This window comes from Leuciscus leuciscus, assembly GCF_965113295.1.
Source record: "Leuciscus leuciscus genome assembly, contig: SUPER_11_unloc_13, whole genome shotgun sequence".
NCBI lineage: Eukaryota > Metazoa > Chordata > Actinopteri > Cypriniformes > Leuciscidae > Leuciscus > Leuciscus leuciscus.
In genome coordinates this window covers 106811-121390 of record NW_028118534.1, presented here as the reverse complement: position 1 = coordinate 121390, position 14580 = coordinate 106811, and the positions used below count along the sequence as shown (strand labels likewise).

At 39.7% G+C, this 14580-nt stretch overlaps 1 protein-coding gene across 1 annotated transcript in view; it reads right to left on the bottom strand.

Moving 5' to 3' along the window:
- Window positions 1–14580, bottom strand: part of LOC309510088 (NLR family CARD domain-containing protein 3-like) — a 44599-nt gene that overhangs the window by 10245 nt on the left and 19774 nt on the right. The window contains exon 8 of the mRNA XM_082191180.1: window positions 3942–4117. Within this exon, the coding sequence (XP_082047306.1) occupies window positions 3942–4117 (176 nt within the window). The remainder of the gene's footprint in view (window positions 1–3941; window positions 4118–14580) is intronic.

The following is a 14580-nucleotide window of genomic DNA, read 5'->3' as shown; positions in this document are numbered from 1 at the left end:
TGGGAACAGGAACTGTCGGAGCTCCCCAGCATCAGACTGCCCCGCTGTTATGTGCCCCCTTGTGCGGACCAGTCAGGTATATACCGAGAGCTTCATGTCTTCTGTGATGCCGCGGAACGGGCCTATGGTGCTGTGGCTTATCTGCGTGTCCAGGACAATCAAAATCACATTCATGTGGCCTTCATCATGGCCCGTTCCAGAGTGTCACCGAAGAGACAGTTGTCAATACCCCGACTTGAACTGAGTGCTGCCTTATTAGGGTCACAGTTAGCCACGACCTTGAGGTCGGAACTTACCTTGTCGTTAGCTCAAACTATCCTCTGGAGTGACTCCACAACGGTGCTGACCTGGTTGAAATCCGAGTCGTGCCACTATAAGGTCTTCGTTGGCACCCGGATCGCAGAAATACAGGAACTTACCGACAGTGATGACTGGAGATATGTCGACAGCTCAAACAACCCAGCGGATGCCCTGACCCGAGGCAAGAAACTGAGTGATTTGGCTCAACCCAACTGCTGGATGGCCGGGCCGTTCTTCTTGCAGAAGTCTGAAAATTGCTGGCCAGTTGCCCCTACTGTTGCCCAACCATCACCACTCGCAGACAGTACTGAATTGAAGAAAGCTGTTCTGTGTCTGAATGTTTCTGCTACCTGTATCTTACCAGATGTCTCCCAGTATCAAAACTGGAGTGACTTAATCGTCGCCACTGAGCAGGCACGAACTCAGTCAGACCAAGTCTCTAAAGGAGCAGCAGCCGAAACCTTAATCTTACGGCAAGCTCAGGCGTCATGTTTCCCTGAAGAACTTGACGCTCTCCAGAAAGGGAAACCTCTCCCTAGGCAGAGTCGTCTCCTCTCATTGTCTCCTGAACTGGATCCAGATGTGGGGCTGATGAGAGTAGGAGGAAGACTCCGTCGATCCCAGGACTTGGACCCCGACATCATTCACCCAATTATTCTAGACCCGAAGCATCCTACTACGCAGCTCATCATTAAGGACTATGATGAGTCCCTGCTGCATCCGGGCCCAGAGAGGGTCTTTGGAGAATTGAGACGCAAGTATTGGATCATGGGAGGAAGACCAGCTATCCGTAAACATCAGCACAGCTGTCGGGAGTGTCAGAGATGGAAATCCTCTCCTGAAGTACCGAAGATGGCTGATCTGCCCCCAGCGAGGCTGCGTCTCTTTAAACCACCATTCTGGTCCACCGGGGTAGATTGCTTTGGACCCTTTGTTATCCACCAGGGCCGTAGAACAGAAAAGCGATGGGGAATCATCTTTAAGTGCTTGACTACTCGTTGTTTACATCTCGACTTGCTCGGAAGTTTGGATGTTGATGCCTTTCTTCTAGCTCTCCGTCGCTTTATATCCCGTCGTGGCAAGCCCTTGGAGATCTGGGCAGACAGAGGAACAAACTTCCGTGCTGGAGACAGAGAACTGAGTAAATGCTTCCAGGAGATGGAACCCAAGCTCCAGGAACACTTAGCCGATCAGCAGATTTCATTTAACTTCAATCCACCAGGGGCTCCACACTTCGGTGGAGTCTGGGAGCGTGAAATCAGATCAGTTAAGAATGCCCTGCGAGTGATTCTTGGAAAGCAAACCATCTCTGAAGTTGTCCTTCAAACTGTCCTGATCGAGGTAGAAGGCATCATGAATTCCAAGCCTTTAGGTTATCTTTCCTCCAATGTTGCGGATCCTGATCCGGTCACTCCCAATTTGCTCCTGATGGGGCGGCGTGATGCCTCTCTGCCACAAGCCATGTTTGTCAGCAGTAAGCTCCTTGGGCGAAGGAAGTGGCGTCATAGCCAGATTTTAGCTGACCACTTCTGGACACGATTCATTCGTGACTATTTGCCTAACCTGCAACCTAGAGGAAAGTGGCTGAGGGAGGTCCAGAATCTCGAAGTAGGGAAGACTGTTCTAATCTTTGACCCACAACTGCCTCGGGCTTCTTGGCCAACCGGGCGTGTCACCACCGTCACGACCGGGAGGGATGGTCGTGTCCGGTCAGTGGACGTCCAAGTTGGCGGTCGGATTTACACAAGACCAGTGTCACGTTTGATGGTGCTTCCTGAGCTGGTAGACGAGTGAGTCTTTTTATCAGGAGGAATTGATCTCAATTCCGGGGCGGCTATGAAAAGACTCCGGCCATTCCATTCCCTTTCTACTCCATTTCGCTCTTTCCAAGATACTTTCCCACTCGCCACCTGACCACGCCCGCCTCACCTGTTGTCTATAAATTGCTTCTACACCTCTTGGCTCACTCTTTGCACTTTCTCCTGGCACTCTGATGTATACTGTGTGTGTCTTCATCAGTTAACGTGAGTTAATTTGTTTCCATTTGACTGTCTTCTTTTTATGATTTACTGTCAACTGTTAACATGTGCACTGTTGGTTGATTTCTTTGTTTGCCAGACATGTGCCATGAACCATGTGGGACGATTGTTTGTTTGATTCATGTTTTAACAGCCTGTTTAGTTGTGATTAGTAAACTCATATCTCTTTTGTTTATTTGTATTGTTTAATTTATGTGGATTGACAACTGTCAATTAATTGTTATCTCTCCTTATATTTAATTTTGCAGCACACAAACCATGCATCTCAACCAAAGACAACCGTAACAATAAATAAACTACTACTGGTGTTGCAATAAACCTTGCCTTCTCCTTGCTTCCATCATCACTCTATATCATCTGACGTCTTCTGACCGAGACTCTGTTTGCTCACCAAACCCTCACTTCACCTGAACCATTCCCATTATAGTACAGTTCCTTCATACAGAGTACATTAATATTACAGCCAGAGATATAAAGGTGAGGAGAACATCAGAGCTGTTGTTCTGCACGCAGGAGAACGACAAGATGAGGAAGATCCTGATCAAGACCATTGTGAACAGATCATCGTGTCAGGACCACTTCCCACTTACCGTCGTGGAAACGAAAGGTTCAGTCGATTATTCGCATTATATGAATGATGTGATGAACAGAAACTACTCTCTCAATTAATTGTAATCTTTTCTGGGAGTGATCTAGATTCTTCTGTGACAATGTCCTGCAGCCGAGAGTCAGAGCGGACCTCCTGTCGGACAACATCTATGTACTAACTGATTAAATGATAATACGGCATATGTAGTCCATTCCATAGAGACTGTGTGTGTTCTCAGAATAATGAGAACAAATAATGTTTATTACAGGATCTAAATAACTGAGCAGTTAAACTCGCTGTTCTCCAGAAAAATCCTCCAGGTTTTGCACATTTTTAGGTTTTCCAGAATCTTCTGCATATTTGACACCTTTCCAACAATGACTGTATGATTTTGAGATCCATATTTTTACATTAAGGACAATTGAGTGACTCGTACACAACTATTACAAAAGGTGAAAACGTTTACTGATGCTTAAGAAGGAAACGATGCATTAAGAGCAGGGGGTGTAAACTTTAAACAGGATTATGATGATGTGTACATTTTGTTTAAAGATCATCTTTTTTTTTTCATCCAGTACTGCCCTTCAGAAGCGAATACTTCCCGGTTTCACAGAAGACGAAATAATTACAATTTATCCTGTTCATGCAATTTAAAAAGTTTACACACCCCAGCTTTTAATGCATTGTTGCATCAGTAAAAAAAAAAAAAAAAAAAAAAAAATAATTTTTTTATATATATATAACAAATATTTTACTAAAATATTAAACTAAATGTATACTAAAAACTAAAAAAAATAATTTTTCTTCAAGAAATACTGTGTAAAACTGATGTTATTAAAATAATATGCAGGGGAAAACCAAGTCCTATGTTTGGTGGACCCTTTGTGTTACAAACCTTATTAGTATTCCAAAGTATTCTAAATTATTTAGATTAGGTTACAAAGCTTGTGTAATCTAACGAAATATGTTACAAATTACTGTATTTTGTAATCTGTAGTAAATAATCTACTTACAAGATAGTGTCTCCAGTTTATAATGTGGATCATTCTTCAGATCAGAGAGAAGCTTCACGGCTGATTCTCCTAGTTTATTCCGAGACAGATCCAGATCTCTCAGGTGTGAGGGGTTTGATCTCAGAGCTGAAGCCAGAGCAGAACAACCTTCATCTGAGACTCCACAATCCCTCAACCTGTAGAGAACAATGACACACTCTTCACTCTCTCAGTTCAGATCAGATCAGTTTAACACAAGGGTCCGCAGCCGTACTGCAGGGGGTTCGTCAATTAATGCTTGATCACAAATAGTTTGTTAAATAAAAAAATGGTAAAAAACATCACAAAGTCAAATTTAAATATAAGCACTCTCAAGCGAATGGAAGATCTTCCTCAGTTGATGCTGTAATAATATCATACTGGCAAACTCTCAAGTGTGTTTTTGTGTTTGAGCTCTGGAGAACGTCAAATGTTTTTACAGCGGTGAGAAATGTAGCCAATCACAGTCATGTTTGTTGGTCTATTGAACGCAGTGGCCAATCAGAGGTGTTTCATTTTGTCAGAGTCCACTCACCGAGATATAAGGGCCCTGTCCTAAATGGCACACTTCATATGCACTTTCAGTCTTGTAGACTTACAATGGCTTCTGCGTGCCCTTTAAGTCCATGAAACCGTAGGGTGTCCCATTTAGTAGTTTTAGGTTTCAGAAGGGTACTCACGAGCGCCCCTCTGCGGTCGATATGTGCTCTAAATGCGCACTGAAGCGATCGAGCTCCACAGCTGACTTGTTCCCGACAGTCAAAGCGGCGTTACGTCAGGAAAGTGCGGACTCAGAGGAAGACCGCGAGTGTTTAGGGTGCCGTTTGTGACAGGGCCAAACTCACAATTGCGTGACATAAATAGCAATTGCAAGAAAAAGTCAGAATTGCGAGTTTGTACCTTGCAATTCTGAGGTGAAAAACAGTCAGAATTGTGAGATAAAAAGTCACAATTATCTTTTAAATTGTTTTATTTCGTGGCGGAAACAAGCTTCCATAAATTAGAGGCAACCAGTGGCGAATTAGTCTTCCAGGTTTGATGTCATCCCTGTAGCTCTATTCACAGTCAGCTTTCCTTTCGCATGAAACCCCCCAAATGCCAGCAAACCAATGAGAATGCTATGGAAGCTTATGGGTAGCAATATTCAATTTGAAATGTAATATGCAAAATGACAATGCAATATGTAAAATGGCAATGCATTTCTGTATTTAAATTGACATTTTCCATTACATTTGTGCAACTTTTGGTGCAAAATGAAAGTGAAAATTCAATTATATAATTTACATTTGCCATTTCATACACTAGTTTTAATATGTAAATTGAACATATTAACGCTTTATAAGTTGCAAAAGTAAAATTAAAATGTATTACAGAAATGATTAGATATGTTTAACATGTTCAAACAAATAATGTAGCAAAATGATCATTCAAATGTTATTTTTCTTAATTGCATTTACACCCACAGTTAAGACACTTGCGATTGCATTTTCATTAAATGTCCCGCAATGAATGAAGCAAAATTCAATGTGCAAATTGTGTGAAGTTGGCCCCGCCCCCTCCCTCCCTCCCTCCCTCCCTGTCAATGACTATGACTGTGGAGCGGTGCTTACTGTGAATGTACGAATTATACTGCTGACTATTTAAACAGAGCAGTGCAATTTTTTATATGTTAGGTTGACTATTTTATTATAATTTTTTATTACGGCTATAATGAACAGGCTGCAAGATTACAATGCTGGAATATGTTGTATGTGTGTGTGTGAGGCGCGGGCGCGATCGAAAAGTGGAAACATAAAAACATACTCCGTCATGTTCATACAAGACATCATTCAAACTGCAAAGTGTTGCAAAACGTTGGAGGATATTTTGTAAATAATTTATTTAATGTGTTTTGTGACAGTTTGTTTTCAGAAGTTTCAAAGAGTTAAAACTTTTTAAGTATCTACTTTTTATTAAGTATTTATTTTGTATTAATACATAACCTCATTGTATTAATTTATAATGTAACATTATATCGTGACATTTGTGTCAATAATCATCAAACAGGTGACTCCGCGTGGTGGGAGGGGGCCCCCAAATCAAATTCTGCTTAGGGCCCCCAAAAGGTTCGGGCCGGCACTGCAGCCTGTAGCACGATGCTGGATCAGATCCAGTACATACTGGATGGTGGTGTGTTTTGGCGACGTCATAGACGCATGCGCAGTACCGATCTCTGGGTTATAATGCGCTGGTCTTAAGTGACATGTATACTCAATATAATACTTTTTTTTAAACAACAAAACAATATACAATTTTAGAGCCAGGGGAGCAAAGAACACACACACACACACACACACACACACACACACACACACACACACACACACACACACACACACACACACACACACACACACACACACACACACACACACACACACACACACACACACACACACACACACACACACACACACACACACACAAACACACACACAAACACACAAACACACACACACACACAAACACACACACACAAACACACACACAAATCTAAATAAATAATAATAAATCACAAGAATACAAGACCTTTGTATCAATCAACGATTTTGAAGACAGTACACAAATTAACAGTCTTAATAGCTTTTCCATTAGTACTAGAATAAATAGTAGAAAAGTAATTTTCAAATTCTTTAAGGAATACTGAGAAAGGGTAGCCTAGAAATCTAGACGCACCCTAGCGGCAGCAAAATGTATTTTGCAGCCAGGGCAGTCTAGCAACTCTCCATAGACTTTGGAGCTGCAAAAACCTAAATTGGGTCAGGCCAATCACGTCGTGTATAGAGTAGGTGGGGCGGGCTTAACATAATGACGACAGAGTTGCTACGATTACCTTGAAAACAAAGAATGACGGCTGCTGCTGGAGAACATCTTTCGAATCGGCTTTGTCCGCGACTCTGGAGGACTTGGAGTTAAGCTTTTCTTTGAGAAAAGAGCAAAGAACGGCACTTAAGTCATTCTTAAAAAAAGGAAGATGTGTTCGTCGTTTTGCCGGCCAGATATGGCAAAAGTTGAATCTATCAACTAACGTTAGCTCCGCTGTTGGGAAAACGCTCTGGTTGGATGAAGCGCTGTCCTATTGCGTGCAGAGGGAATTTGAAAGACAGCCGTTTATCCCGCCCATCGGATTGAGCCGTGTCTATGGTGAGTTGCCAGACTAAACATCTTGATGTAGGTCTGGCTTGCCAGGCTAGAGAAAAGGGGCTTTTTGTTAGAAAACTTACACTTATGGATGTGAAATTTGACTAATAAAATTAACAGATTAATTACAAAAGCCTCCTTAATCACACTGTTATCATACTTTGAATATCCAAAAATTACATTTTCAAAATGCAAAACTTAGAGAGTACCTTTTCCTTAATAAACAGACACTTCATACCATAACTTTTTCACACGACTACAATGCCAGAAAATGTGGGGAACTGTTTCCAAGTGCAAAGAGCAAAACGAGTAACTTACATCAATGTCTTAAACTTACTAAGAAAATGTTTGACAGGGTAGAATTTGTGCAATATCTTGAAAGAGATTTCTTTCACCTTGTTTGTAACAAAAAACGTATGAGGTAATAACCAGACACTTTCCCAATCAAGGTCATTAACACATTTAGTCCAATAAGCAATAGAGCAAGATTTGGTGACAACCTCCTTTAAAAATAGAGAACGAATAGATTGGTTATTGTTTTTGTACTGTAAAAAACTAATTTTGCCACATACTGTGTCAGCTGGGTTAATTGTGAGCATATCAACTGATGACAACACACTTCTACATAAGGAAATTATACCAGAATTGATTGTAGAAAATACAAGAGCAAATTCCTTGGGAGTCAGGAAAATTAAAGTGCAGAAGAAACTCGTCATACATCATAAGGTATCCTTGAGAGTTAAACAAATGACAAACTAAAACAATACTCTTTTCAAGCCAGTTTAAAAAAAAAATACTTTTGTGTTTATACAAAATACAACAGTTATTCCAAATAAGAAAACGGTGCAGAGAGAAGTTGTGCTTGTAGATCAGTTTCCAAGCCAATAAAGCTTGAGCATGAAAGGCAGAAAGTTTCACTGGCAATTTGTCAATTTTATAATCACACATTAGTAAAAAAGAAAGACCCCCAAGTCGGTCAAAAATAAAATTAGGAATAAAATTCCACAAAGAAGGTTTTTTTCAAACAAAATTTTAACCAATTAATTTTGAGGGTATTAGTATGCTCAATATTGTATTGAGATGATGTTCTAACCTGTGTAGTAGTAGTACTGATAAATAGTAATAAGTAATTATTGATGAATAATTATTTACATAAATGTGATGCTTAAGTTATCCTAGTTTCTCTCTACATACATGCAAAATAGTTAATTTTACAACATTTTAAATCACATAATTTTAAACCTAAATTTGATGGATTAATAGCATGTGGTCACCGCAAGTATTATTATTTTTTTAATGCGTGTATACAGAACATTTTAAAATTAAGCCATTTAGTTTTATTCAGGTCATATTTGCTGTTGAGTGGAAGCAAAAATGAGTCAAGTAATTGTCTCTGTAATGTTAATCCTAAAGCTACAATACAATATGGTCAGTAAACAACTTAACATACCAGTACAAAAACTGTACAGGCTGCAGAGAGGACTTCTTGAGAGTAGTCGAGTGCAGGCGGGGAGGAGCTGCAAATGGACACGTGAAGTCGGACACTTTCTGGTTCCCGTAGTGACCGCTCACGTGGTGTTTGCATACTTTACCACAGCTGAAGTGAAATAAATTCAATATTTGCCAAATAATACACAGACAGGGTATCTGCACAATTTTTAAAGTCAAATTTAAGGCTTTTTAAGACCTGAAGAAATCAAAATTAATACCGTACATTAGGGGTGCGCAATATTGACAAAAATATGTCTCGATATTTTCAAAGTTTTGTTGATAATAATTAGATGATATTTTACTGATTGTGTTTTTGTACTGGTAGCCTGGCTGGTTTAGGCCTGTTGTTGACAGCAGACCCACAAAGATATTCATATTTTTTATATTCTATGCAGTGATCAGTTCACAGTAGTGACCGAAATTAACATTTTAATTAAGGGGCAATATTTGACACCTTAAATTGATTTCCAGGGGCATTTTCACCTACATATGGACATTGTTTCTAAACGTATTTAGAGGTATGCATCACCTTTTATGTCAAATTCTAACATTCAAATTAAATTATATTAGAATAACACAGTACCAATGTCAAAATAAATCATTAAATTAAAATTCATCCTTGCAGTGCAGAGGTGACACAGAAGCGGCATCAAAACTGGCATTAGCCTACTATATTTACACTTCATTTACAATTGCATAAATAAAGCTATTCAATATTTAAATATGAAATGATTTATAATTTTAACGTTTTAAAGGTGCTCTAAGTGATGTCATGCGTTTTTTAGGCCAAAACATTTTTTGTCACATACAGCAAACATCTCCTCACTATCCGCTAGCTGCCTGTCCCCTGAACACACTGTAAAAAAACGAACGGCAACAAAAACAAACTGGGCTCATCTGCACCACGAAACACAACAAACAGTGCTCCAGCCAATCACTGGCAAGAAGTATTTGAGGGGTGTGGTTTGGGGGTTAGTGCGCGTGGACATGAAGGGGGTGTGGAGGAGAGACGAGAGAGAGAGAAGCATGAAGAGGGAAGTTTGAATTATGGCCGACACACGACTAAAGAGACGACGTTCCGATGAACAAATTGTAAAGAAGAGGGACAAGGATAAGGAACGCGCGAAGTCCCGAATTTACATCGGAAAAACCCTCGAAAGGTGGCGAGAACTCCGCCGGCAGAAGGGCTTCCAATCCGACATTCAGTTGCTCTGTTTTTGCAGAACAGGTTAATCCATTTTTCTTTCTAAATAGACGTTCATGTTCGCCAAACCAACACAAGGATGTAATTAGCTAGAACTATGCAGTCAGCGTTAGCTTTGGTGAATACAACATATATGTTTCAGCTAGCGATCAATCTCTATTGTAAATGGTCAAGCAAATTCACAGTAGGGCGACAATTTGTGTGAATGACTGTTTTCACCCTCTGTTTGTTATGGATTTGAATGTTCATTTATAGGCTATTGACAACTTTGACTAAATTTGTTTACGACGCCGCCGTTGTTTATGCTCACTGGGAAACGCGAAGCTAACGTTATCTTGCTATTATTGCGTCCTTGGGAGCTATAGTTATATTTATAACCTCAGGTGGCAAAACGATTTTAAGACAATGTTTCTCTTTTTCTGCATTCTGTTCTGCAATATATAAAAGCATTTATCTAACTTGGTGATAACACATTGAATGAAGTATCAGTAAAACTTAACTTTGTTTTTAGTGACTACTTTGACTTTCCTTTATGGCGGAAGGGAGGGGAGGAGGGAGGAGACGGGATGAGGAGGAGGGAGGGTCTAGCTAGCCTCCGTTTTGTTTGACAACAATTCGAATGTCAACACTCCCGGCATCACTTAGAGCACCTTTAATTAAAGGATACTTTAAATATGAAACTAAAACCACCAGTAGGTGGCGGCAAGAATAAGCGAGTTGTTGGAGTCATTTATTCAACCGATTTGTTCAAACGGCTGATTCATTCAGAAAAACAAGTGATTGTTCATTGAATCGTTAAAATGATTCGTTCAAAACGCGGATTTCAGTAAAAAAAAAAACAGAACGTGGTTCTGTTGGACCACGGCTTCATTATGAAATTCTCGTCGGCGATATAAAGTGAAAATTGACAATATTGTGTCCAAAAAGTAACTCACTAAAATAAATAGCACATTTGCAATTGTGCAAAGGAAAACGGCACTCTTGCTCATGTGATATTCTAATATAACAACAACATAATATGATATAAATATAAGACAAAAACTCATTTGGGGACATCTATAACTGCACTGACACATCACGCAATGAAAGTAAGCATGAGAGAAACGCGATGTCAGCTCGCACTCGCAGTGCCTCATACATAGTTAAAACAATGATTACAATATCATCATAGTTCATAGACAATATCGCACACTCCTAAGCACATAAAGAATGAACTTACAACTGAACTGACATTTACTCGTTTTCTTCTCTCCTCTCGCGTGCAGTAGGAGACAGACGTAGGCTGATATACTGCCGTAAGTGACGCGAATTGTCACGTGAACAAGCAAATCCACCAAGATAGAATAAAAAATAATAATACGTAGGGCTACGCTAATTAGATAGTTTTAATTTCGAAAGCATTTAGATAAGTCTAAGTCAAAGTGTCATCTAAAATTTAAGACCTTTCATTTTAAGACCTTTAAGAAAATTTTGATTTCTCTGATCTACATATGTGCATTTTAAGATGTTTTGAAGGCCAAAAAAATTGGATGACAATAGCTTTAAAACCATGTGCGGGCAGCTGTTTTTTTTCTCACCTCATCAGCATCACACTCTTTTTCTCTTTGTTTTTATCTTGCTCTGTCTTTTCCCCTCCTAAAGCTGAGCTTTGACTGATACAGGCTTTTAATTTTTGTCTGTCAGTGAAGAAAGTAAACATAGGGTCAACTGATAGGTTGATTTATGAATCATTTTCTCAGACAAAGCTACCAGGAAAGCTAGGTAACTAAGTCCATCTACAATGAAGTATAAATTATTTATTTTATTTTTTAAGCTTTTTAGCCTTTGTAATCAACAATACGGTTGGTTATTCATCAAGTCACCCCGTGAAAATCTATTTAATTTCAAATCATTTAACTAACCAGCTAAACGTGTATTAATGTAACTGTCTATTGGCAATATGATTAATCTGTTCTATATTTATTTCTATTTATTAAAAATAACAACATGAATTATCAATTTGCCACTTCTATAAATCAAGTGCTTAAAAGAAAAGCACAAATCCCTTTACTCTACTCTTACTCTAATATATGTAGGCTATACACTTCTACTGATTCATTATTACTTAATACAAAACTATATTTATTTATACAAAACCAAATAACTCCACATGATGTTTCTCTCTCAAGGCCATCTAGTGCTTTCAGACAATGATGTGTGTCTTTAATCATTTCTGTGCATGGCAGCATAATGTAATAACGAAATACAAAATAATATGTTTTAAAGTTTAAAAAGTAAATTAAAATAAATCATGATCGTTTTCTAAAGTATGTTTTCATGGGTGTTAATCGCTTCATTTTTGTTTTGTAGAAAAAAACAACTATCACACTGATAAGGGCTGAAGGTGAACGCAGCGAAACGTATTGGTATTGGAAGAGAAACCGAACCGTCCCGTGTTGCTCCCAATGCTCCAGTAACATTACATTATGTAAACTGCAATGCATAAATGACAAAGAACTGCACCGATGCAGATGTAATATCATAGCAATCTATCAATAAATGCACTCACGACACACCTCGCTCTGCTCGGCGCCCCTGCAGATTGAAAAATGCGCTAAATCCAAGCAGACTCAGATAAGGGGAGGAGCCGAAACTTGACGCAGCTTGCCGCCGTTTCAAATGAGTTTTTTTAAAGGGGACTGAAGCGATAAAGCCCCTGAAGCCCCCCTAAAAAGGGCCTAGTGACGCCCCTGGTACTGCTTCATACAGCGTCTGTTTGAACAAGAATAAAGTTCAAGTGTTCAACATAAACTTCTATCAATGAAGTGGAGTCTACGTTTTTTAATCAGTTTTAATTTGATAAACATGACACAATATAACATCGCAACTACATGAAAAGAGTATTTACTGTTATAAAAAACTGATTTGTGAGCTTTAGAGGAACTAAAGGTGTTCGAATAAACACGAAACACACGTGATCGTTGTCATGCGGTGAATCCGGCCAATCGTGGAACAGCTGTGTCGTCATCAGAGCTCGTGCAGCCGCTCTTGAGAAGCTGCGCTGGCTGAGTTCTCCGGCTACTCTCCAATCGCTCTCGCGGTACTTTGATGGCATATGTCACAGTCACATGGCGTCGGCGCTGTATGAAGTCGGACAAAATTTCTAACCGGCATGCACTGCTTCAAGTCAGCCGCCGATCGGTCTGCGCAGAGCTGTATGAAGTCGAACAAGCCTTGTGTGAAGTTGGCCCCGCCCCCTCCCACCCTGTCAATCACTGCGTGAAGTTGGCCCAGCACCCTCCCTCCTTGTCAATCACTGCGTGAAGTTGGCCCCGTCCCCACCCACCCTGTCAATCACTGTGTGAAGTTGGCCCTGCCCCCTCCCACCCTGTCAATCACTGTGTGAAGTTGGCCCCGCCCCCTCCCTGTCAATCACTGTGTGAAGTTGGCCCCCCTGGTGACATCATCTATAAGTCCTCCTGGGAAGTCGTGTTTACGACGGCAGTGCGGTCAAGTCACTTTCGTCAGAATAAGATGGCAGTGTACTTTCTCTTAATTAACTATATATAAATTGTAACGGTCACCAGCTGGAGTGCCCTTGAGAGCCACCAGAGGGCACTCCACATCAGACACTCACGTTCACTCTCAGACTACATTTCCCATACTCACTGCCCGGACTCATCTCTGATCACTCATCACAAGCCGCGTTTCCATTACAGATTTGCGCAAATGTTTTGCGCTATTATCTAAATATCGATAAAAAACTATTGCGAAATGACGGCGTTTCCATTAACCGATGTTATGCGACTAAAACGTCTTTTTTTCTCTCGCGATAAGTCATTCCAAAAATCACGGCAACGGACGTTGGTTATAATATCACAGCCACCGCATTAGACATTATTATTATTATTAATGGAAGGAGACGTGGCGTGTTATCCAAGCATTAATGGCAGGGAAAGACCCCCGAACGACACATATAAGGAGTTTCTGGGTGTTTCGCCCTCATTTCTGCTCCGATTGTGGCATTTCTTTGAGATTTAGAATCCAGTATTCCTATAGGCTAATTATTGTTTCTTTTATGAATTTAATAAATAATTCTGTCTCGTGTTCTGTCCAAATGATCCATGTAGGCAACTTTTGTGTCTATTTGTTTTTCCTTTTTTAACCCCTAATTGAAAAACGAAAAATGAACGGTTGTTGTCTTCTTAAAACAAGTTGAACACCAAAATTTTAATTTGAACTGGCTACACACAACTGCTGTGCTTTATTTATGACTTTTTGCCCCTTCATTAAACATTTAAAATATTCACAAATTAATATGGAAAACATGTCGATTTTACTGGTTTTCTAAGGCCAAATTAGAAACTGGAATTGATGTATTTCCCGCAGTGCTGAATGAGAAGAGCCATTAATATAATTAATAAACTATTGTTTTCTAAGTGTCGGCTAAAATCACATCTCCATCTCCGCTGTTATCAGATGCGCTTTTAGAGAGAAATGCAACTTTCATACGGATTAGCCTACATAATCAGAAGGTATTAGCTTTCGATTCGAATTTGTTCGTTTTAAAGTGGACATTTCAAGCTTTAGCCTACACAGGCTATATTTTGTTTCAGTTCTCGCGCCCCAGTTTACGGAGATCATGTGCGTCTGATTGTTTCTTTTATTTTACAAAAGCACAGCATTTTCTTGTTATTGTGAGTTTACACAAATAAAAGTGGTTGAGAATAATGTATTATTATTTTCTGTCTGACCAGAAATGATAGA